Below are 25,186 nucleotides of genomic sequence, written 5' to 3'. Positions count from 1 at the left end.
AATCCTTTGCTTTAGTCTCATCCTCTTTGAACCAGTTTACTGATTCTTTCCTACTAAATACCAAGCTACTTTGTTCTTTTTTTAACAAAAGCAAATTATTAAAAATACTTGTGCATGCATTAAATGAGCAGTCGGAGTGAATCACTCAAGGGTATGTGTAGTCTGGTTTGGGGCCTGTAGATACATAGCAACCGTACACACAAAGGAAAGCTCACAATAGCTTCGGACATCACTGAAATCTACGCACACCTGTCTTTAACCTAAAAATTCAGAGCCTTCTGCCTCTATGACCTTCCCTTTTCTCACTGCACACACACAGGAAATGGGCTGTTCAGCAGAGTTAAACACACACAGGGTGATTTTGCCTATGTGTGCAGTATGAAAATGAATCATGGAATAAAATAAGGGGGTGTGAAATAGACTGCCAGCATACTATTAGTTATTTAACAACATGGCAATAGGCTAAAATTACTTCCATTTATTTAAAAATAAATGGAAACCAAGTTCTATAACATTTGTCAAGGTGTGGCATTTGCACAAGAATAAAACCAACTCGGTCTTCATTCCGTGCTTTAACATCAATGCATAGAAACAACCCGAATAATGAGCAGATTTTTCCTCAAATAAAACTTGGTGTTTCCATTGCTTTCAATAGCCCTCTAACACCATACAGAGTGAACATAGTTCACGTTTGAGCCTAGACATGAAAGCGGCAGGTCGACCAAGGCAGTTTTCATCAAATGTGTGAATCCTGAATGACATGGTTCAATCTCCAAAAGGTGATCAGCAAGTTGCAGCACAATTCATGTTGTCTTAGGACAGAATCTTGAACCTGGATGACTGTGAGCATGCCCCAAACCCATGAAACTCCATCTCCCACCAACAAGGGGAAGATGCATGGCAACATCACATCCCATAATTCCATATTTCTTTATGACATAGATGGAGACCCGTTCGGGCCATCGAGTCTATGCCAGCTCACAGAGCAATACTGTTGTCCTCCAATTTTCTCTGTAAACTACTCTCCCTACACTTCCATCAACTCCCCACAGATCCTACCACTCACCTACACATCAATGTGAGTTTTATCAGATAAATTTAGTGCCTGAGAAGCAACAACACAAACTCACATCTGCAAGCTCCCTTTCAAATCTCACACCACCATGACTTAGAAATATTCCACTATTCCTTCATCATCACTGGGTCTAAATCCTAGGATTCCCTATCCATCAGCACTGTGGGAGTACTTTCACCAGAAGGACCACAGTGATTCAAGAAGGTGACTCACCACAACCCTCTCAATGGCAACTGGCGATGGGCAATAAATGGTGACCTTGTCAGTGACAGCCATGTCCTGTATACACATCGAAGGAAACCTTTACAAAGCAAGCCCGTTAGAGTTGTGTGAGCAACTTTAAAGTTGACCATTTTTGCAGGGACGATATATACATTAGAGAGTGTAGCGACTCACCGTCAGAGCAAGCGAACCGGCTCGGCGGTCGGGTTGCACATCGTCGGAGTGGCGAGGCCCAAGATGGCACTGGGCCGCCTTCCCCGAGCGATGGGGAGAACCCGCGCGCGGGAAAGGTTTGATGACGTAGCGCATACGTCATTTCTGTTTTCGTTGGGTGGGAACTGTTCCTCTTAAAAGGCCCACGCAAGGCGGGAAAATAAATCAGTTTTGTTCTGCAATTCATCAACTAGTGTCTTACTTTCGCATCGTGGTAGCAGCCACTACAAGAGTAAATTATATACGTATGCGTAAAGGTGATTCACTGATCCTGGGGGTGGGTGCGGGGTTTGAGGTTTGCTCCATATCTCTGTTCCCACCTTGTACTACTGTACACCCAACAAACATATATCCATGTCTCTAAAGGTCATTGAGGGAGCTGTTTAATATCATATTGCAAGACTGTTTTATGGTACAATACAATTTTAAAAAAATCAAATTTCTCAAGCTGTTTTGGCTCTCCTGCTGCAGAAGTTCTCTTCTTCTTTTCATATTACAAATTTCTTCCAAAGAGACATCAATAAAAGCAGAATTTCACATAACTTCCTCAATTTTTCTTGCTTATTTCAAGCTGATTTTGTACGGATCCTTACTTCCATCTATTTCTAATCATTAAGAAAACTAGTTTGGTTTTTCATGTCACGTCCTTCAAGATTTTGTCTAGCCCTGCTTCCTTCTCATTACATATTGTGGTAGAGCTGTGTTGCTGCAGAATAGTTAGGATCCTGTAAATGGAATAATTCTGTATGCATCCATTAGGGATTCAGTGGCCTAGATTATCATTCTACTCATCAAGATTTTTATGGAGCAGGAGTTGTGTTGCTATTTTGATGAAACAGCTCACCGATTCAACATGACAAATCTATTGGCACTTCACAGGCTCAGGAAAATGAAAACCATTAGAATGCAAAGGAAATGATCGATCACAGATATGCACACGTTCCTGCTTGTACCATTTAATATACACCAAATTAGTCTTAAAGGGGCAGCTGCCATAATGCAAATTGGAATTAACACAGTTAGCAACAAACTCATAGGCTAAACTAATGGTGGATACACTGACTAAACACATCGAGCTCTCAGTAAACCTCTATCAGACACCTCCCCCTTGCTGATCAAGTTAATGGAATGGGTCTTGTTAGCTTCATGACCCACTCCCAGTCTGTACCAAGATACCCACAAGTGCACCTGGGCTTCCAAAGGAGATAGTAAGATGCACTGGTTGTTATCTTCCAAAATAGAACAGTTTCCACAGAAATGGAATATAGCCCCATTATTTACAAAGGAGGGAGTGACACATCAGGGAACTAAAGACCAATTCGTCTGACATCAGTAATAGGGGAAATCTTGCATCTCATATTTCCTCTTGACACAGGAGGAGGCCATTTGGGTCATTGAGAGGGTGCTGGTGCAGTATCCAGAGTTATGAATTCAGATCCCTTCATGTTGCCGTGGAATTTAAATTCAAGTAATAACCTGGAACTCAAAAAAAAATCTACTTGTCATTAGGAATGGTGACCACAAAATAAGCAGATTGATGTTAAGATCCTGTTTGGTTCACTAATATTTTAAAGGTGGCACAGTGATGCAACTCATGGAGCTGCTACCTCACAGCTCTAATGATCAGGTTCAATCCAGATCCTGGGTGCTGTTTGTGTGGAGTTTGCATGTTCTCTCTGTGAATGTGTGGGTTTCCTCTGGGTGCACTGGTTTGTAGGTTGGTAGTTAATTGGCCACTACAAATCGTGTCTAGCATGCAGATGAACAGTAGTATCTGGAGGGAATTGATAGGAATATGGGGACAATAAATTGGAAATAGTGAAGGAATGGTGTAAATGGGTGCTTGAAGGTTGGTGCGGACATGGTGGGTTGAAAATCCTTTTTCTGCTCTGTATGACTTTGATTCCATGTCCACTCTCAGCGCAATCCCGCCAACCCCATTGCCTCACTTAGTTCCTTGTAACCAATTTGCTCTCACATGCCCGTTTTACTCCCCTCACTCCCTGTTTTTCCTACCACCCACACTCACTAGGGGCAATGTACGGTGACCAATTAACCTATCAGCACATCCATGGGAGGAAACTAAAGCACTGAGAGAAAAGCTACATGGACACAGAGCGAACATGCAAACTCCACACAGACAACAGCCAAGGACAAGATTGAACCTTGGTCACGACAGCTGTGCAGCAACAATGCTAATCATTGTGCCACTATACCACCCAAATCTAGCTATCTGTTAAGAATTTATTAAGATTGTACAAGTCTAACCTGTATTTGGCTTTTAAGATGATCTTTGATTGGGTGCCACACTTAAAATTATCAAATAAATAAAACAAAATGGAACCCATGGTACTGGGTAATATACCAGCATGGATTGAGGATTGATTAACGGAAACAGATCATTTTCAGATATGATGCTCTGCCTGGTGGGGTGCAACATGGTGCTGTGCTGAGGCCAAACTGTTCACATTGGATGAGGGGACCAAGTGTAACCTATCCAAATTTGCTGATGATACAAGGCTGGGTGGCAGTGTGGGCTGAAAGGCACTGGTGTTTAAATGGGCTTTGATGTTCCTGTATACAAATCACTGGAAGTTAATGTGCAGGAACAGGAAGTAATTAGGAAGGCAAAAAGATGTATTGACTTTTAATGCAAGAGGATTTGAGTTCCAAAGCAGAACTGTGTTGCATCAGTTATATAGGCCCCGATGAAATCACATCTGTAATACTTTGTACAGATCTAAAATCCTTTCTTTAGGAAGAATATACCTGCTATAGAGTACAATGAAAGGTTCACCAGATTGATTCTCGGGGTGGTGGGTGTGTCATTTGAGCTGGGACGATTAAAGCAGACTGGATCTATGGTTCCTTGACATTAGAAAATCAAGAGGCAATTTCATTGAAACATACAAAATTCTTACAGGGTTTACAGGATAGCTGTGGATGCAATGTTTCCCCTTCCTTGGGTGTCTAGTCTCAAAATACAGGGTAGTGAAGCGGTTAGTGTAATGCTTTACAGCGCCAGCGACCCAGGTTCAATTTTGGCCACTGTCCGTAAGGAGTTTGTACGTTCTGCTCATGTCTGTGTGGGTTTCCTCCGGGTGCTGCAGTTTCCTCCCACATTCCAAAGACGTACAGGTTAGGAAATTTTGGTTATGTTATGTTGGCACCGGAAGCGTGGCGACACTTGTGGGCTGCCCCCAGAACACTACACAAAAGATGTATTTCACTGTGTGTTTCGATGTACATGTGACTAATAAGGATATCTTATCTTATCAAATATTCAGGTCAAAGATGAGAATTTCTTCATCCAGAGGGTGGCGAATTTTTGGGATGTTCTATACAAGAGGACTGTGGAGGTTCATTCCCGAGAATATTCAAAACAGAGGTATGGATTTCCAAATATTAAAAGAATTACAGAAAAAAAGGGACTAATGTAATAAAGTGGCACTGACGAAAACAATCAACCATGACCTTATTGAATAGCAGACCTGGCAGGGGAGGCTATTTTTAATGTTATTATTTATTTAGCATTTCTAAAATTTGGCCTGGAGTGTCCAGTAGTTTAAAAAAAATTGGATCTCCGAGACAATGGCTGGAAACTCGGAGCCAAAAGTATATTTGAGCTCTGATCTTCCAGGGCACAAGGCTATGTTATTGGTGCAGACACACCTGAGGTTGACAGGTGTGTCTGCACCAATAACAACACAGCCTTGTAGCCTAGACTGTCTTAAGGTCAACTCGTGAAGATTTTTTGCAAGTGCTGTCAATTCTGCAATCATCTTTGGAAACTTTGAGGCTAGAACTGCACACAACATAGGATCCCAAGGCCTCGTGAAAGGGTGGATGTGGAGAGGAAGCTTCATCTTGTGGGACAATCTAGAACTAGGGTGACTGAAAAATGTGGTTGCACCTTAAGAAAAATGAGGTGATTTTTTTTTTTCCCCTCTCTAGGGAGTCTTTGGAACTCTGTTCCTCAAAGGAATCTTTGTATATTTTGTTTAAGAGGCAGACCAGAATGTGGAATTGAGTTACAGTCAGGTCGGCTGTGATCTTATTGAATGGCAGAGCAGGCTCGAAAGGCTGAGAGATCTACTCCTGCTCTCAATTTAAAAGAGTCAGAGCAATACAGCATGAATACAGGCCCTTCGGCCCAATGAATTCATGCCGACCATGTGGTCTGCCTAGCTAGTCCCAATCTGGCCCATATTCCTCCAGTGGAAACCAGATCAGTGTGGGCGTTCAAGGAGGAGATAGATAGATATCTAAATAGTCAGGATATCAAGGGATATGGGGATAAGGCCAGTAATTGGGATTAGAATAGTTTTTTTTTCTTCTTCTTCCCCCATTCCCCATTTCTCATTTCTATTTCCCTTTCCTTGGAGCAGACTCGATGGGCCGAATGGCCTGCTTCTGCTCCCTTGTCTTGTGATCTTGTGAGGCCCCTCCCCTCCATGTACCTATCCAAGTGCTTCTTAAATTATGCTATTGTACCTACCTCAACCACTTCCTCTGGCAGCTTGTTCCATATACTCATTACACTCCGCTTGAAAAGGTTGCCCCTCGGGTTCCTTTTAAATCTTTTCCCTCTCACCCTAAACCTATGCCCCTTAGTTTTGGACTCCCCTACCCTGGGGAAAAAGACTGTTACCATCCACCTTATGTATGTCTCTCATAATTTTGAACACTTCTAATAAGGTCACCCCTCATGCTCCTACGTTCCAAGGAGTAAAGACCTAGCCTGGCCAACCCTATAACTCTGGCCCTCTAATCCTGGCAACATACGTGTAGATATTTTCTGCACTCTTTCCAGTTTAACCACGTCTTTCCTATAACATGGTGACAAAATCCGTACACAGTACTCCAGGTGTGGCATCACCAACGACTTATACAACTGAAACATAATGTCCCAACTCCTAAACTTAAAGCCCTGACTGCTGAAGGCCAGTGTGCTAAATGCCTTTTTCACCATCCTCTCTAGCTGTGATGCCACTTTCAACAAACTATGCTATGTACTCCTATGTCCCTCTGTTCCATTACACTCCCTAGCGCCCTACCATTCATACTACAAGTCCTACTCTGGTTTACTTGTTTTGATGTTGGGATTCTAATACAATGGGGTTTGGGACTCTGCACCCCAGAGAAGGTAGAAGGAAAAGAAAACCAGAATTAAACCAAAGACAAAAGGCAATAATACAAAACTGAAGAATGGAAGATAGTGGATACATGGGATCGATTTTCCAGTTAACATTTCATCCCAGAGGTCAGTCAGCTGAATCCTTAGGTGGGATTAATGCCCCGCAATCACTCCTGAGTGACTTGTTTAAAGATGGATGAGTAACATATTCTAACAGACGGCCGCCTGATGGGCTATTTGCAAAAGAAAAAAAATCATTTGCACTGGGAATGAATTTGTTTTCTGTTATACGACAGCACTACTATGGTAGTGCCTGTTTAGTTTGAATGGTAGAAAGGGCCTATTCTGCCTGTTATTATGCTGCCAAGGTCTCTACAAAATGAAATAATTTGTTTTGGTAATGAAGACAGATAACTGATGCACTACACTGTCCTCCGGTGATCTGAAGTGGATAGCTGGCAATGTAAAAAGTAGCTGGAGCTAGGCTTGAGACACCAGTCACAGGCACGTTTATAGGCACGTCTTGTTGTAACATCCTGGAAATGAATATAACTGATCACCTGAAATGAGGCACTAATGCCATAGATGATCTCCACACACCTGCCTAATTGATTGGTTCCTTCCCTTCCTAAAAGATTTCACTTTTAACAGCCTTGCACTATTTCACACAGATGAATCTCTGCCCTTGTATTCTGAAGAAAGCTTTGTGCTACATTCTTACAACACAGGCACTTGAAGGTGGTATTACCAGAACAAAGGAAGGTGAGTCTATCACAATTTGCTCACGCTCCCTGGGATACATTACAGCTATAAATGACAAAGGTAGATTACTTTCTACAGAATCAATTGAAATTTTTTCTTCATAACCCTGAAGTGATCAAGTCACAATTGTTAATCCAATTCTTGTCGCAGGCATGATTCCAGAATGGCATGGTGCCTCAATGGTGTCAGGGTCGAGGTTATTACTGAGCAGCTGCCAAACATTCAGGAGTAGGAGAATGAACAGCCAAAGGTTGTGATCCATATGGGGACTAACATGGGGAGAGAAAGGGAAGAGGTCCGGCAAATTTTATGGAATTAGAATAGAGATTGAGAAGCAGGACCTGAAAAGGTAGTAACCTCAAGTTACTCCCAGTGCCACACACCGATGGATTTAGAAACAGGAGGAGTACAGATGGATGTGTGGCTGGAGAAGTGGTTCAGTGAGAAGAGATTTAATTCCTGAGGCACTGGGGTAAGGTAGAACCTGTACAGTGTGGACAGACTGCATCTCAACAGGACCTGGACCAATGTCCTCATGGCTAGACTAACCAGTCTTCTTGGGGAAGGATTAAACCAGCTTGCCCTGGGGATGGGAAGCTGAGCAAAGATTCAGAAGAGAGAAAAGCAGAACTGAAAATGGAAGGCAAGCAATTATTGAGAGAATTTGAAAGGTAGAAAAAAAGTGAGAAAACAGACAAAGAAAAGGAGCCTAACTGTGCCTAATGATGTTTTCCTAAATGCAAGTGAAGAAGATAGATGAGTCGGGAGCACTGACGAAAACATAGCTTAATGAGGGGCAGGAATGGCAGTTTAACATTCTTGGCTACAAGACTATCGGATGAGATAGAGAGATAAAGGAGGATATGGTGGATAGAGGTTTGCAGAGGATGAAAGAATTGGCCAAATAGTTGACAGTGAGGAGGAGGAGACGGCAGGAAGATGGGTTGGTCAGTTGAGCAGAAAAGTGACAAATGGAATTTAATGCAGAGGATTGAGAGGTGGTTTATGCATTTGGGAAGGTGCAGCAGGGAATGTACAATACTTGGAGGATATAGTGGTGTGCAGGAATAAAGGAACCTTCAAAGGTTTTCAGATCCTGAAAGAAAGCAGGACAGCTCAATCAGATGGCTTAAAAGCATACAGGTGCCTTCTTTTATTAGCCAAGGCAAGGAACACAAGAGCAGGGAGGTTGTGCTGAAATTGTATTCAAGAATGATTAAGCCACAGCTTGAGTACCGTGCACAGTGCTGACCACCACATCTTGGGAAATACAGTAGTTCTGGTCACCACATTATGTAATCAAATTGGAGAGGGTGCAGGATTTATGTAGATATTGCCAGGACTCGGAAACTGTATCTATGGGGGAAAGATCAGATAAGTTAGCTTAGTTTTCTTTGGAACAGAGGAGGCTGAGGGGACATATGATTGAGCTTAATATAATTATGAGGGCCTAGACAGAGGAAGTTGACAGGACCTAGTTCCCTTAGTTGAGGAGTCCAAAAACAAGAGGGCATAGATTTAAAGTAATTCGTAGAAGGCTTAGAAGGGAGATGAGGAAATATTTTTCACCCAGACGGTATTAGCTGTGGGGAACTCATTGTCTGAAATAGTGGTAAAGGCAGAAGTATGTACTTGAAGAGCTGTGACCTGGAGAGCTACAGACCTTGTGCTAGAAAGTGAGGTTAGGCTGGAGAGCTCAGCACAGACACAATGAGCTGAAAGGCCTCTCTTCGCACCATACATTTTCTATATTTCTAAAGTATCAATATTACCATCCATCAGTGATAATGAATGCACTGAGCAGCCAACTTCAGCATTAAAATGAAAACAAACTCAAAGCTCTACCATGGTCTTTAGCCCCACTACAGGCATCCTTTTCAATTTATACCAGCTTGTAGCTGTTGGAACATTGAAAGGCCAAAAGTAAAGTCCTCCTTTCTTTTGTTAATTATATAGAGAATTTATGTCAGGTCTTGATCAATACTAGAGGCAAGCTGTTTGCATCTTCACATTGCTAGTTGTCACAGATGGGATAAAAGTTGTGTTCTTGCCACAGGTGGTAAATTAACTGAAAAGGTGCTCTACGAAATACTCTGAATCATATGAAAACTGATGTCAACCAAAACTTAACACTGTTGGATCTTCTTGTCATTTCATTACACATGCAGCAATCTATATAAATGGCTGGAAACTGGATTTTACCTCTTTTGGAGCTAAACTAACATTGCAATTATCACCAAGATCTATTCACTTTTCCTGCACAGAATCATGAGATTGGCTAAACAGATCTTGAAGCAGTATGAAGGTGGCTTATACGCAGAAGATGGGCCTTCCATACTTCCCAATTGGATAACGTGTTTTCAGTGAGGCGCCCATTGAATGAGTATGTCAGCAGTTAAATGCCAAAGAAAACACTCCATGTTAGTTTTAGCACACTCTGTGGACTTTGGGAGCCTCAAGTCAATTTTAAGCTGCCTAGGCAAGTCTCCCAGTCGGCAGAGTGTCCCTTTAAATAATGGAGAAAGCAACAAAGTACTGAAGTGTTCTTCAAGTTGTCCTGACATTGTGGCACAAAGGTGGAAATGGCACTGCACAAATTTTGAGATGTGTACCTGACAGCAGAAAAATGCCAGATGCACTATTGTGAGTAATGGGCAGTGGTAGCTAGTCCAATTTCCCACTGGCTTCTATCTCACCCAGAAATGATTGCTAGAGTGATCTGGCCCAGGGTAAAAATGCTTTGTGTGATTTGTGCATACAAAAAAAAACTTGCTAACCAATCCATTTCTAGGCAAAATAAACAAATGGTTGTCACAGACAGAAAAAATTACCTCTAATTTAAGTCATGACCTAATTGACATAATTATAAAGAAATTCAGTCTTAGGATCTCAATTGCACATTAAGTGAGCTTCAGTTCTCAGTCAGACCCACTTCCAGAACCCTTTGAAGATTACTGGCTCATAATCCACTCACCAGCTGGCACCTGTCCATTTATCTAGAACCAGTCACATGAGCATTAATGAGAACACGCCAACAATTTAGTGTTTTCAACCAATAAATCAAAGTGTCCAGATTTTTGCACAATGGGCAAAAACAAAGTATTTATAAGTTACCATGTATTTTCATGCACTGTTCCTTCAATAAAGTGCAACCAAAATTTTGAAAATAAACTATGGTCTGCAGTTGTAGTTCATCATATTCGTTCATGACAATTGGTTGTTTTAAGTGTTAGGGTTTTAATCCATTCTGAGGTTAACAGCAACTCTGAATTTTAATTGCAAATCTTTAAAATAAAATGGGAAAGGATAAAAGGTGAAAAATGACATTTTCAAGGGAAATAAAACAGCATTGTGGGTCACCCTCACACTAATGGTGAAAATCACATTAAAATATAAATCTTTAATTGTGAGGTTCACAGAACAGTTTTGTCAGCTTTTCCCATGTAGTGTCTGTTTAAACTGACATTGTCAACTTCAGCACAACATTCCCTACTGATGGGGAATTTCTTGCTGACATTAGCACACAGGTCAGCGGACATATTCTCCGAAGCCAGTTCCTAACAGGACAAACAACAATGCGAGTAACACTCTTTTAGATACTGGTGAGTGTTTCAACTGAATGAATGAAGGGAGGGGGCAGGAAGAGTGCTCTCAAGGGATCAGAAGAACCTGGACAGGCAGGAAATGAACAGTACCTGTTGGATACATGTACTTTTGTGCATACATGGTCACAAAAACCTTTCTATAGCCAGGCAGAAGTTGCCAAGCAGATCTGTGGAGATGAGACTGCAGTCTCTGGATGCCTGTGCTTTTGTTAAGTTTTCAACACAGGCAAATCCCACTGCCTTCTCTGCCTGCTTCCATGGACAAAAGGGAAAGTATATGAAGTCTCCTCCTCTTGTATTTAAAGATTTGTTGCCCTCCCTGATGTAGCAGTGGCCAACAGATGTTGAGAATGTGGAGGAGACCAACAGCAGTAGCCTGGCATGACTTTAGGGTCAGGAAGCTGACCGTGACCATGAACTTGACTCCATCGGGAAATTAGTCCAGGCGCACAGCTGCATTTGAAGGTGCAGCATCTAAGTGAGGTCAAAGAATGCAGTCTGATTGTTGCCTTTTTAAATAACAGTATTAGGGGAAAAGGGGTTAGTGAAATCTGGTTGTTCTGTGAGTGCATACGAGTTGTTGTTTTTCAGACCAATGAGGTTGAAAATTGGATTCTGTGGTTGGATTGGACGATACTCAGTCAAGTCCAGCAACCCAGTGGGATTGGTGGATGGATGGAGCATGCAATCGGGACATGGGGTTGATCTAGATGATGCAAGGGATAGTGGGTCCCAGAGTCCAACTTCGAGCCATGAAGACTGGTTGTCCAGCAGTAACCAGTGGTGGTGTCTCCTAGGACAACATGGTCCACTTCCACCACAATCCTCCAAAGGGAGCATTGCATTGGGAAATCAGGCAGGCAATCTCGACCCAAGTCAGGAAGTCCCTGGTCTGATTTCTATAGAGATGCAAACTGGCCTGGAAATGGTCGATACCACATTACACCCTGTGGTATGTACTTAACTGACCTACTTTCTTAGCCTCTGTGTTTCACATAAAATCAGAATTTTTGTTGAAACTAAAGAATGTCAGTGGTCCTGCCTCATTCTTAGTTCATTTATGGGATTTGGGCAATACTGGCAGGGCCAGAATTTATTGTCCATCCTCAAAAGTCTTTGAGAAGACGTAGCTCAGTTGGCTTCATGAGTTGCTGCAGTCCTTGCGATGGAAGTACCCCTACAGTGCTCTGGGTAGGGAGATAGTACACACTGTAGCCACAATGGACCAGTGGTGAGAGGAGAGGTGAGAAAGGTGAAGGATAGGATGTCAGTCAACTAGACTGATTGGCCAGATGAGCTTATTCTGCTTCTGGCAGAAAGGGCATTTCTGGGAAATTTTCTACTGCATTGAGTAGATAATACTCCTCATTGAATCAGAATCTGTCCCCTGGCTTAGTTGTAATAGAGATTTTGTGCCAAGTGATTAGAAAGATTGTGCAATCCAGAGTAAAGATGAGGATTCCCAACATCACTTCTTTCTGACTATACACTCCAAAGTCTCTTTTTCAAGTTTATTATTCTCTCAATGAGACAGGAATGGTAACAGGGAATTCTGGGACATTAGCTAGTGTGATTCCTATGACTTTGTCAGGCTGGTGTGTGGCTGCTCTTTGGGATCAGTGTCCAAACTTAGTGCATCCTCTACTGTTAATGACGATGATTCTGGTTGGGGCTGTTATCTAGCCTGATGCCCAAGTTGACCAAATTGTTATGGGCCCAGGGTCACAAGACACACCAGAGGTAATGCAGCAGATTTCCTTCCATACGGGAGGCTAGTAAACCAGACGGGTTTTAGATGCCAATCCAGTAATTTTATGGTCACCATGACTGATATTAGCTTCTATTTTATGTTATTTAATTAACTGAGTTTACATTCTCCAGCTGCCTAGTTGGGATTTGAACTCGTGTCTCTGGAGCATTTGAGTCCAGGCATTAGGATACATTGAAATCACCACCGAGCTACTCTTCCTGGCAAATTTACAATACAAGTAGGATATTAAATATCCTGCTTATGTACAGTATTTATTTATATTTGGATTCCAAAATTAGCAGATTGTATATTTTGTTCTTTCTATTTTGAGCATTCATAATTATTGCCAGTACTAGATTGGATGTAACCCATATAACATATAACCCATGTTGAAAATTCTGTTCCTCCTGCATCCATATTTATTTTCCAGCAGTGCAATGCATCCTTTATGTCCAGACAAGGTTTTTCATCTTAATTAAGATATGCTATCTTCAGCAATGTAGTACTCCCTCGATTAAAGTTACAAATCCATAAAGATGAGCAAAGCGCATAGTAAATGATAGTTATCGTGTTAGACTTGTGTCACTTAAGCATGGTATTCGTACGATTTAGTTAAAAAGAAAATTTGAGCAACGAACTACGATTAAAATAAAGTAATCCTCCTTTGTCTGTTTGCCTGAGTAAAATTGTTGTTAATGTCCATGTAGCCAGCCACTAGGAAGTATACAGAGGAGGCGTTCTACTCCAAATTTTCCCTCTTGCTTCTAAGTGCAACTACACGCCCACCTCCTCCCATCACAGGTCAATAATTGGCAATAAAACATGAACAGATGGCACAGGACCAGACATGAAAGCTCAAACTCTCACACTAACGTAAAAAATTAAAGCCACATCTCCTTTCCGGTTTCAACACAAGACAGCAACATTTTGTTTCAAGCAGGAAGTTTCTGTGAAGTCCAATGTCAACCTATTGAGAACCATACATTCAGGAAGTCCCTCTATAAGCCTATACACAGCTCACAGCACAACAAGTTATAAATAATGAGGATAAGTCCTTCTGCTTTTTGGAACTTGCTCACAGCTAGATTTTTATGAACATGTAGTTTAAGCTTTTGCTTCTCTTGTTCTAACAACTTTACAACAAATAAACTAGCCCAAGGGGTTCTCTCTTGTACAATGGCTATGTTAATACAGTTTACAAAGGGTTACATCAAGGCAATGTGACATATTAAGACAGTTGACTAAACTTATTCAGCCAGATTGGCCTTAATTTGAAAATAAGTGCTTAATTAAGGAATGTATTTTATAATTCTTTTTTCTTTTGCAAAGTCTTTCTCAGACCAGTCATGTGAAAACAAATTTTAAGATGACATTTTTAAATAAGGATCTGGATAAATTTCTGACTGTTTTTCATATTCCAATATTGTGTTGGATATCTACATACTCTGTTAATAAGCAGTGATGTACGGTTGAGAATATTATATCCTCCTGTTAACTGGAAGTTTGGCCAGTGCTCTTTGGTATGAAGTTACATTTTCAGATATTGCCATGGTTCATTTATTCACAATTTTAATAAGAAGCACTTAAGAACCACTAAGGTCTAAAGATTCAGAGACATAGGTTCAAATCCCAACAGAGCAGCGGGGGAATTTAAATTCAGTTAATTAAATGGTGCAGAATTAAAAAAAAGTCTAATAGAACCATGAAATTAAATTGTCGTAAAAACCCATCTGGTTCACTAATGTCCTCCAGGGAAGGAAATCTGCCATCTTTGGCTGATGGCCGACATGCGACTCCAGAGCCACAACAATGTGGTTGATTCCTAATCACCCTCTGAAATGGCCCAGCAAGCCATTCGATTCAATTAAAACACTCACTAGAAGGACTGCAAATGGTGAAAGAAGGTGGCTCGCCAAGATCTTCTCAAAGGGACGAGGAATAAATACTGTCCTTGCCTGCCCTTGTCCATCCATAAATAAACAAAAAGTACTTTTCTCCCCGCACCCCCCCCCCCACCCCACCTCCTTTCTCCATTATCCACTCTGGCCAATCACAGATTATTAACAGTAATGCCATGTTATTGCAGGCTGTGATAACAGTGAAGGGCAGTTGGAATATTGTGGCTGGAGTGGAAAGAGGAAGCCATTAGGAAGACAGGCAATGATTGAGCTGGGCATGGGGAAAAATCCTTTAAACACATAACGCTGGAGAATACACTGAGTTAAAGTGCACAGGAACAAATAACTCATACAATGGTGCCCGCAGATGACTGAAAACCTTGTGAAGGTTACACTGGGCATAAAACAATATCAATACGTTTACCATGATCTAAAGTAAGCTTTATCAAGTGATTGTTAATGTGCAAGGAGAATTTCCAGGTGGTGTGTCCTCTGGAACACTGTTCCACAGCACTTGACCAATAGAATTAGAAGCTATACTTTGAATGTCAATCTGATCCTGAACCACTTCAACCCTCCTCCTCATCAGACAGGACCATTTTTATTGCCTACTTCTAAAATCTGTCAAACTCAAAATATTTTGACCCTTTCATTCTCTCCAGTCTCTGTTGCTTGATCATTAGATTCAAGTTGGCTTGGCGATCTTCTTCAAAAAAAAACTTGCTATCATAATTAGGTCACACTTACCGGTTGAGGCTGTTCTGCAATACAGCAATTGAAACACAACCAGAATTCACTCATGATTTACAGTCCACCGCTTAAATGGTCCCTCAGTGACACAGAATCCAGGCTCTCTATCCCAATGTGGGAAAATCCACTTGTCCTTCACGAGGCAGATTAACGCGTGCAATGGTGAGAAAGCAAAGTTCTTCCTGATATATCCCAATGGTTGCAGTTGCTGGCCAGCTGGTCCGTGTTGGAATCTTCACTCCGGACTTCTGTAGCGTTCACACCTTCCCTCCCGGGCTATGAATGACCACCTGCAGGAAATTAAAAATAAACGTTGGCGAATATATGGATGAATGGTTGTGGACAGTTGAGAATTACTGACTACTGTCATCATTCACTACAGGCATAATTGCCTGTTATACCATATATGCACAGACAGTGCCAAAAGCAGATGAAAATCCCTCCGACACAGCAGCCAGCATGCCTAAATTACTTTTTTCCCCCTAAACATCAAGCACGATCACATAACCCATACCACACTTGACTGCTTCACTTGTATCCTGTTGCTGCTTTCAAAAACATCAAAGCAGAAGAAAAAAAGCAAGTCGATGCGAGTAAGAAACGGACGTGAGTGCTAAACTCTGCTCTACTAGGATAGAAACCTTTTTCCATTTGGTTGCTCCAGGAAATATCCCAGGTATGAAGCCTCCTTGTAATGATCGACACCAGTCTCCTTAAAGCTGGCGAACCACAGAGACCCTCGAGTGGCTGTGTGGTTCAGTTAGCGAGTGCGCTGAAGGGAGGAGAGCTGTGACTGCACTGCAGCTTGCAAAGAGAGAGGCAGGTGGGCGGAGAAAAGCAGGCATTGTGCAACCCTGCCATACCATAAAGGGAAGTTAGCTCAAAAGCCCGAAAGAAAGCAAAATCACTAAGAGAGAAATCCTATTATGATTTTGGGACAGCAATGTTTTGCTCTACTTCTCCGTTTCATGACTGCTGTAGTGGTTACATTTGAAGCAACCTTTCTCATTTAACCACATGCTTGAATGATCAGCTCTGCATTACCGAATAACAAACTAGTGCAGTGTGAGCCTTCTGCATGAAATTGTCCCACAGTTAGTCACCTAACAGAAAAGCAGTGTAATTGGAAGTGATTGGTTAAAAATACTTGCAATATTTCAAATCTTGTTTTAAAATTATGAAGCTGCAGAAACTCTTTACATCATGCCACTCATTTAATGTAGTAAATTCTCAGCTGGAGATTAAGGGTGTAGGCTTTTAGTGGGCCACACCTGTTGCCCATTTTACTCTTAAACAGCAGAAAGGCTCTAACCAGATTCAAGCCAATAATCCCCAGAATCATAGTTAATCACAACTACAGATCAAGAGTGCAGCCTACTGTCTTAGCAGTTTCTAATCGAGACCAGGATAATGCAGCACTGGAATATAAAGGCAACAACACTTTTTTTTTAAATGAACCTGTGATTCTTATTCTATAAGCCCAGTTCTTGAAATACCAAAATAGGACAACTGTTCTAGTTCTTGGGACAGCTTAAGGGCAACTGCAGATTTTTCCGCACACTCTTCCTGCAGTGTCGTGGCCATGGAAATCAGTGATCCTGGACTCCTCATCCTGCAGTTAGCTGAGTGGGGCCTGTGGCTGGCCTTCAGGAGGGTGCCTCCTCTTAAAGCAAGGCCGTGATTAGCAATGAGTGAGGGAAAGCAAGCTCTGAACCGGAGTCTTGGCCTTCCATCAGCTGACCTGCAGTGGGAAGGTCAACTGAGTGAAACATTATAACTGTAGGTTAAACTTCCAAAATGCCCTAAACATGCAGGGTCACGAAAGCCTACGTCAAACCCCAAAGGTCCTGTGTTTCTAGTCCTTCTGAACACAGTAATAGGACTGGAAGGAGCAGTAGGTCATGGTTATGGGTGATGGTGGGCCAGTGCGAGGGTGTATTGGGTGGAATTTGAATTGAGAATCTATTCCTGAAACAGGAATATCAAGTACCAATTTTGGAGACTTCATAAAAGGTTTTAGAGGTTGTAACTTCATGACAACTTAAAAAGTACGAATTACTCTGTGCTGGAAGATAGGATTAATATGGATGGGTGCCCATTGGTCAGCATGGCCTGTTTCCATGCTGTATGACCCTATGACAACCCACAGTTTATGGCGAAGCAAGTAACCAGTGTCAACGAACCTTGAAAAATATACAGTATATTAGGATAATAATTCCTTTAAAATCCCCTCATGTCAGGTGCCATCACTCTTGTTCCTTACACAACTCATCTGCATTGAGAATTTTTAGCAGATAAGCATATGACAGAAATGGTAGTCTGGACCCATCAGGGGTATTATTTTGATCTCCTGAACTAAGTTTCAATATTTTACAATGCCTGGAATAAAGATTAGTATTTTACTCTATGTGGAGATACCCAGTGCAACAAACTTGGATACACTAGTTCTGAGATCATCCTCTTCTCCTTAGGCAGTCCCCTGGGATCAAGGATGACTTACTTCCACTGGAATTCTGTGCATTCTGAGGTGGCCGATCTTTATTGTCGGAGGACAGTGTGGTACATCAAGGAAGTTTTGAGCACATTGGGCGTACCTGCCCTTTTTTTCACCTATTTCAGTGATCGAATCGACAATACTTTTGAGCTCAGCCTCTGAATGTGTGCAAACAAAAGTATCATCGGCATATTGCAACTCAATGGCTGCAGATGGGTTTGCCTCAGTCCTGGCGAGGAACTGACGTCGGTTGAATAGTTTTTCATTTGTTCTGTAGGTTATCTGTACTCTAATCAGAAACTTGTTGGAGGTGATGTTCAGCAAGAAAGATTGAGAGAAGCATTGTGGTGATGAGATAGCTTTGTTTGTCATCAGTTTGCACTGAGATTGGATCGGTTGTAGACACACAATCTTCACAATCCTTCTTAACTGACAGTCAAAGACTCTTCCTAACACTGCAGGTTTCAAGGACCCTGCAAAGACAGCTTTGTGCAGACAACACCTCACAAATAACCTGGGAAAGAGCTACTTCGGACACAATTTGGGAACCATCTTCAATAAAGGAGACAAATCTAACTGTAATAACTACAGAGTAGTCTCCCTGTTGTCTGCTACAGGGAAAGTTTTTACCATGGTCTTCTTCAACCACTTTCTCACAGTGGCTGAAGTGTTGCTTCCTGAATCACAGTGCGGATTCCACCCATCCAGAGGCACAGAGGACACAATCCTTACCAAGCAACCAGTCAGAAACAAACCTAGGGATTTGTGTCAACCACTATACATGTCCTTTTTTGACCTTGCAGAAGGTGTCCAAAAATCAAGGCTGGTTGTCCCTGGAATTGCACCAGTCAGGGCAGTCCAAGCCGACTATGCAGAAACACACAAGCTCAGTGCTATATGAGCTCAGTGCAAGATTCTCGAGCTGAGGAAATTGCTGACCCTGGGGACACCAGGCCAAACTCCTCTGCTATCTAGCGTTATCAAACCATAAAAAAGCTGATATTGAGCTACAAAGATAGCTCCTAGGGCAGGATAGGTTTTATGGAGCATTTTTAAAAGAGGAAAGAGAAGTAGAAAGGCCAAAATATTTAGAAAGAGAATGCCAGAACCTAAAGGATTGGCAGCTGAAGGTCTGGCCACAAATGATGGAGAGATTAAATTTCAGGGTTGATAGGAGATCAGAACTGCAAGAACACACAAAGTTTGGAGGATAATACAGTAGGAGGAACCTGCAGGGATCACAGAAGGAACTGAAAACTAGGGTTAGACATTGCTTAACTTAGAACCAATGTACTTCAATCAGCACAGGATGTGTGAACTGTATGATACAAATTAATGTACCGACAGTTTTGGACGATCTTGTTTATGAAGAATAGGAGCAGGGACATTTGACAGGAGTCTATTGTAATCATTAGCTCTAAAGACAATAAAAGGCGTGGATGCTTTGAGACAGGGTTAATGTTTTGGAGAATATATTATTGATGGTGTTTCCATGTGATCTGAAGTTCATCTTGAAATAAAATGTGGCATCAAGGTTACAGCAGTCCTGTTCCAGATCAGATTGTTGCCAGAAAGAGTGGCAGGCAAATGCAACTTATAGCAGGGATCAAAATGATAGTTTTCTTGACACTTCGTTGGAGGAAATTTCTGCTCATCGAGTACTGCATGTCCGACGAACACTTGTGGAGGCAGGAGAGAAGCTGAGGGAGGTGCTAGTGAGGTGGAGCCGGGATAATGTCAGTGCACATATGAAAAACGACACTGGTTTTATATGAAGTTTGCAAGGGACAGTGTGTAAGTAAGGAGTATGATAGAACCAACAGATCTCTGGGGACCTCAGAGGTGGTAGTTTGGATACTTTGTCAGCACTAGATTAAAGTGAAAAATAACTAATGTTGAAATCTAAACCATGCTAAGCCTTTCCTATCTTTATCCAAGTAAGATAATGACAACAGTGGAACCCACTGAACTCTAATTACTTCTCAGGCAGATTAGTGAAGATAAATATAGGTGCTCACGGTTGGAAATGGGAGAATTCATAATGGGGAACAAAGAAACGGCAGAGTAACTAAACGTGCACATTGGTTCTATGTTCACAGAAGTGAACACAAACAACTTTCCAGAAATGCTAGGGAATCCATCGTCTAAGGAAAAGGAGAAATTAAAGGACATCAGTATTAGTGAACAAAAAAAAAATTAAAGGGACCGAAAACTGATAATTCCCCAATGCCTGTTATCTGCAACCCACAGTGCTAAAAGAGACAGCAATAGAAATAGTGGATTCACTGGTTACCTTTCAAAATTCCACTGAAGGCCAAGGCAGATTTGCCACCTTAACTGCTTGCTTCACATGCACATTTGCTGACAGTGAATGGTATACAAGGACATCCAAAGCCCCTTGTACATTAACATTTCCCAGTCTATCAACATTTTGATAAAACTCTGCCTTCTGCTTTTCCTATGAAGTGGACAACATTCACACATATACACATTATATTGCATCTGCCATGTATTTGGCCACTCACTAACCTATCTAAATCATTTTGAAGCCTCCTTGCATCCTCCTCCACGTCACAATCCCATCCAGATTTGTATCATCAGCAAACTTAGAAATACTATCTGTACCCTCATCAAAATTATTGTGGGAGAGGTTTTGAGTACAGGAGGAGGGATGTCTTGCTACAATTCTACAGGGCCTTGGTGAGATCACACCCGGAATACTGTGTCTCTGTACCCAAGAAAAGATATACTTGCCATAGAGAGAGTATAACAAAGGTTAACCAGACTGGGATGAACCAACTTCTTGCTCACAAGATCACTTCCTTACTCAATTCTTGGCCACGTAGGTGCTTTCCTTGGCTCCCATATTTCACAACATTGCTGATAACTCTTCATCAGCTATTTCCCCTTTTCTAAAGTCTTGGAGACACTTTCACCTCCCACCTCCTTGACAATTTCTCCCAAAACTTCTTTGTTGGCTTCTTTCAATTTCACATAACTAACAACCTATCCAAACGACACTTGGGAAGTTTTTCTCCTTTCCTTCCTCATCATGACCACATTACAAATACCATGCAATCCTTCTCAATCATGTTTTGATGAGTTCAGTGGACGGTTTGAGCATAGCTCAATTGCTACCCAAACTTAACACAGCCAGCTACAGTAGCTCTTTCCCCTTCTTGTCAGTCATCTCCAAAGATATTTCTTGGCGATCCCCCTCATCTGGATTCACATGCTCTGCTTTTAATCCATAGAATGAGCATCAGAACCCACGTGAATGCTGCTTACAGCAAGCACTTTATTAACACCATGACCCCACCTCTTTGATTCCAGATTGTCCATCTGAGATTGAGCTACAAATATTAAAAGTTTGTTGCAGCTTACTTTCAGAATAATGCAAACTAGCATTTTTTGTGCACTACAAAAACATTTCCCGATCAATTCCAAACTCCACCCTGCTGGTTGTTAAGAGATTCTATCAGACTATTGAAAACCAAGCTAATGATGTCCAATCTGTAATTAAAATAACATCCAAATCATCAGCAAGGTCATTTATTTCTGCCTCTAACACTTCCTACCTATCCTCTATCTCAGTATCACTCACAGATTTGACCCTGTCCCTCTCACCTTCATAGATTTCTTTGATTCGGGTCTAAGCTATTATTCAAACTGGGCATTCTTGGTGGCTCTAAAACTCTTGGCTGACATGCAGATATTGCTGCCTTTACATAGTATGGTCAGGGAGGTTCTGGGTGATAGGAGCTTCCATCAAGGCTGGTGTATGACATTTAAGATATCTTTATTAGTCGCATGTACATCAAAACACACAGTGAAATGCATCTTTAGCGTAGAGTATTCTGGGGGCAGCCCGCAAGTGTCGCCACGCTTCTGGCACCAACATAGCATGCCCACAACTTCCTAACCTGTATGTCTTTGGAATGTGGGAGGAAACCGGAGCACCTGGAGGAAACCCACACAGACATGGGGAGAACGTACAAACTCCTTACAGACAGTGGCCGGAATTGAACCTGGGTCGCTGGTGCTGTAATAGCGTTACACTTACTGCTACACTACTGTGCCTGCCCTCTACACTACTGTGCCTGCCCTTCTGAGTACCAGCTTACAATCTTTGGACTTGTGCCAAAGTGCAGGAGTAAGCAACACAGCTAAAGATATTGGGCTTCTGCTTATCCAGCAGATGAATGAATATCCTTTCTGTAGGTGAGAAGGTAATCTCTGTATAATGATTGTGAATAGGAGCCCAAGTTCATTTCCTCTCTGTGCTTGGAAGGGTAATTTCCAACAGCTCTACTGCAAAATATCTGGGACCCAACTCAAGTGAGGATCAGAACTAGAATCTGATTTCCGGTGCTCCTGTGTGGAGTTTGCATCGTCTCACTGTAACTAGGTGGGTTTTCACTGGGTGCTCTGGTTTCCTCCCACATCTCAAAGATATGCAGGTTGGTAGGTTAATTGGCCACTGTAAACAGCCCAGTGTGGCTGATAAAAACTAGGAGAGTTGATGGTAATTGTGGAGAGAATAAAACGGGCTTAGTGTGAATGAGTGTTTGCTGGTCAGCATCAACTTGATGGGTGGAAGGTCAATCTGTGTATTTCCGTGTATGACTCTTTTACTCTTCCTACCCTAAAGGCTGCACTTTCCAACAGAACCATCGGCAGCAGAGTAGAAGCTCGTGGCATTTACAGCAGTTGCATTATAATACAGCTGCAATGAACTAATAGTGAGTACTTTCTTTGTTTGCCTCTTGCCCACGTTGCACAGTTCTAACTTTGTTGTAGGATGAAAGAGCTTACTGTCGAAATGAGGGAACCTTGCCTTCAAAAATCAATGCAATTCAGAGTTTACATTAGGAGGAGCTCACGGGAATTAAATCCAAACACAGCCCACGCCCAGGATGTTGTGAGTAACCAAACACCGAACTCCAGTCATGCACAGGGTAGAAGCAATGTGCAATTCACCAGCAGATCAAACAGCAATGCTCACATTCACCCAGTTAATCATAGTTTTCCCCTTCTTGCATAAGGATTATTTCCAAAGAATGTCATTGCCCAAAGGAGTGAATGAACAGGCTGCATTCCTTACTATGGCAGAATGCTAGTCAGCATTTACTGAGAAATTCAGTGCATATTTAACACAGCATATAATGTGCAAAGATTAGCTCAGACTCTGTGGAGTCTCTGCAGTTTAATAATATTCAACTGATTATACCTTCCTGCCTTACCTACCTGTTGCATTGCTATCCCATATTTAGGAAGTTAGGAGGGGAGGATAAGCAAAACAATTGCTGCATGTTTTACAAGGGTAACTAGAGTTCCCTCAAAGAATTCTAAACTAGGAACAGCCAAGGATAAGGAACAATTGCCCTGTTCACAGTTCTTCAAGAAGGGGAGTTCTGAACATAGATCAAGTGTTATGCACAATAGTCCGGAGTAGAGGTTGGTAATATGACACATATACATTATAATGTAAATGCATGCTTTCAGTCACTTACAATGCGGATATCCTGTCATGAGTTCAAGGAAGCCAACGCAGTCAGTGCTGCATTTTAAAACAAGGTGTACCCAAGAGCACTTTTGCTTTAAGACATGTTGAAACAAAACATTTAAGGGATCTAGAATACAACTTCCAAGTTTATACTGAAGACAGCAATCAAGTTGCACCCCAGACCTTCCAGTCAGAATCAGATCTCCAAATTATTAAGCAAGTTTACAAAGTTTTATGCATACATCCAACCAAGACCTATTTCTCAGAGATGACTTCATACAAAAGTACTTCGAAGCTCCTAATATCATCTCAACCCTCTGGTGGCACAGCTAATTTACACCTGCAGGCCTCACAAGTTACAGAGGTCTGGTGTTGCCTGGCAATTTTATATTCAGTCCAGTCAGTCGCTTACTTTCCTCTTATCTAGTCTGAATGAGAAGTGAGGCATTCTTCTGCTCAAAGTAAGGTAGCAATGGAATGCAAAAATTACAAACGTTAGCTCAACTTCAGTTATTGGTCTTTTTCATGGTTGTGAAACTCCTGTGTATTTAAAAAATATATTAAATAAATTAATACACTGTGTGATGAACAGTGTCTAGACTTGAGGGTTGAAGCTTGCACAGATGGCTTTTTCAGTCACCTCAGGCAAACGCAAAAACTATAATTAACACAGAATGGCATCAGTCAAATCCACACAGAGCCCAGTGTTTCTTCTGCATGGATCTTTTAATTTTGTTTGTTATTTAAGTAAATGAGCCTCAGAAATGTTGTACTGGCAAGCTTTGAAAATCTAACACCCTTGGCAAGTTCTGTCATTGTTTAAATTTAGGATGCTTGAAGTTGCTTCATGGAGAACAACCGACAAGCTCTGACATTGAAATTGAAATGAAAGCAGTCAACCAGGTGGCTTGGTCGTCCGCTGCCAAATGGAACACTAGACTTTCTGCTCGCAGCCTGGCCAACCTCATTAATGCTGGAATAAGCGCATGAGATACCTCGGTGTTTTGGCTTCACAAAAGAAGGGAGCAATAAAGCACTCAGATATTATTCTGTGTAAGTCATTTGGAATTTCTGCAAGTTATTAGAATCATACAATCTTTTAGAAGACAAACTAGGCTTCATAGGAATTACAAAGAAGTGTATAGCCTCTACTATCCTATACCCTTGGCTGGAAGGTGCAAATGGGTTAATAGGGAATTGCTTCAGACCCATGGGATAGTCTTTTTGGAGGTAAATTTGATTTTAATATTCATTGTCAGGAATTTAACCATATAGTAAAGAAAGATGTCAATGAAGCTTGCAATGTTATAAAATATGAAATCAGAAGAGAGCGAGAGAGAGCAAGAGTGAGAAAGAAAGAAAGAGAGAGAGAGAGAAAGAGAGAGAGGAATGAGAGGGAGTAGACAGGGAGTGGAGGAGAGAGGCGAGAGAGGAGAGGGGAGAATGAGAGAGGAAAGAATGGGAGAGGGAATGAGAGGGGTAGACAGGGAAGGAAAAGAGAGAGAGGGAAAGAGCAAGAGAGACATGGATGCAGTAATCAAGATGAAGAAATTGGCTTAAAATTGCTCAATAATTGGGAGAAAATTTCTTCAAAGCCTTTTTAAAAAAAGGAACCGAACAGCCCAGCAAGTCTGACATTCTCAAAATCATACACAGTCTAACATGATCTTGGGTCCATTTCATGAGGTAAAAACAATCACAATGATCTTCACTTGTGGGGTGACCAATTTCTCTACAAGTATCCTACATGCCTTCTTCACCAGTTTATCTACCT

General features: G+C 41.7%; 1 protein-coding gene across 3 annotated transcripts in view; it reads right to left on the bottom strand.

The window, feature by feature from the left end:
• Positions 1 to 25,186, bottom strand: part of cdc42se2 (CDC42 small effector 2) — a 156,810-nt gene that overhangs the window by 31,323 nt on the left and 100,301 nt on the right. For 2 of the 3 annotated variants that reach the window (XM_052019596.1, XM_052019594.1), the window contains exon 2: positions 15,410 to 15,702. In XM_052019596.1, coding sequence (XP_051875556.1) covers positions 15,410 to 15,463 — 54 coding nt within the window. In that variant the 5' untranslated portion in view covers positions 15,464 to 15,702. Of the gene's footprint in view, positions 1 to 15,409; positions 15,703 to 16,053; positions 16,201 to 25,186 lie in introns of those variants that run through there. The other variant, XM_052019595.1, reaches the window with a different exon arrangement.

This window comes from Pristis pectinata, chromosome 7 (genome assembly GCF_009764475.1).
Source record: "Pristis pectinata isolate sPriPec2 chromosome 7, sPriPec2.1.pri, whole genome shotgun sequence".
Taxonomy (NCBI): domain Eukaryota; kingdom Metazoa; phylum Chordata; class Chondrichthyes; order Rhinopristiformes; family Pristidae; genus Pristis; species Pristis pectinata.
The sequence above is the reverse complement of the archived record's forward strand: the minus strand, read 5'-3'. Positions and strand labels throughout refer to the sequence as shown.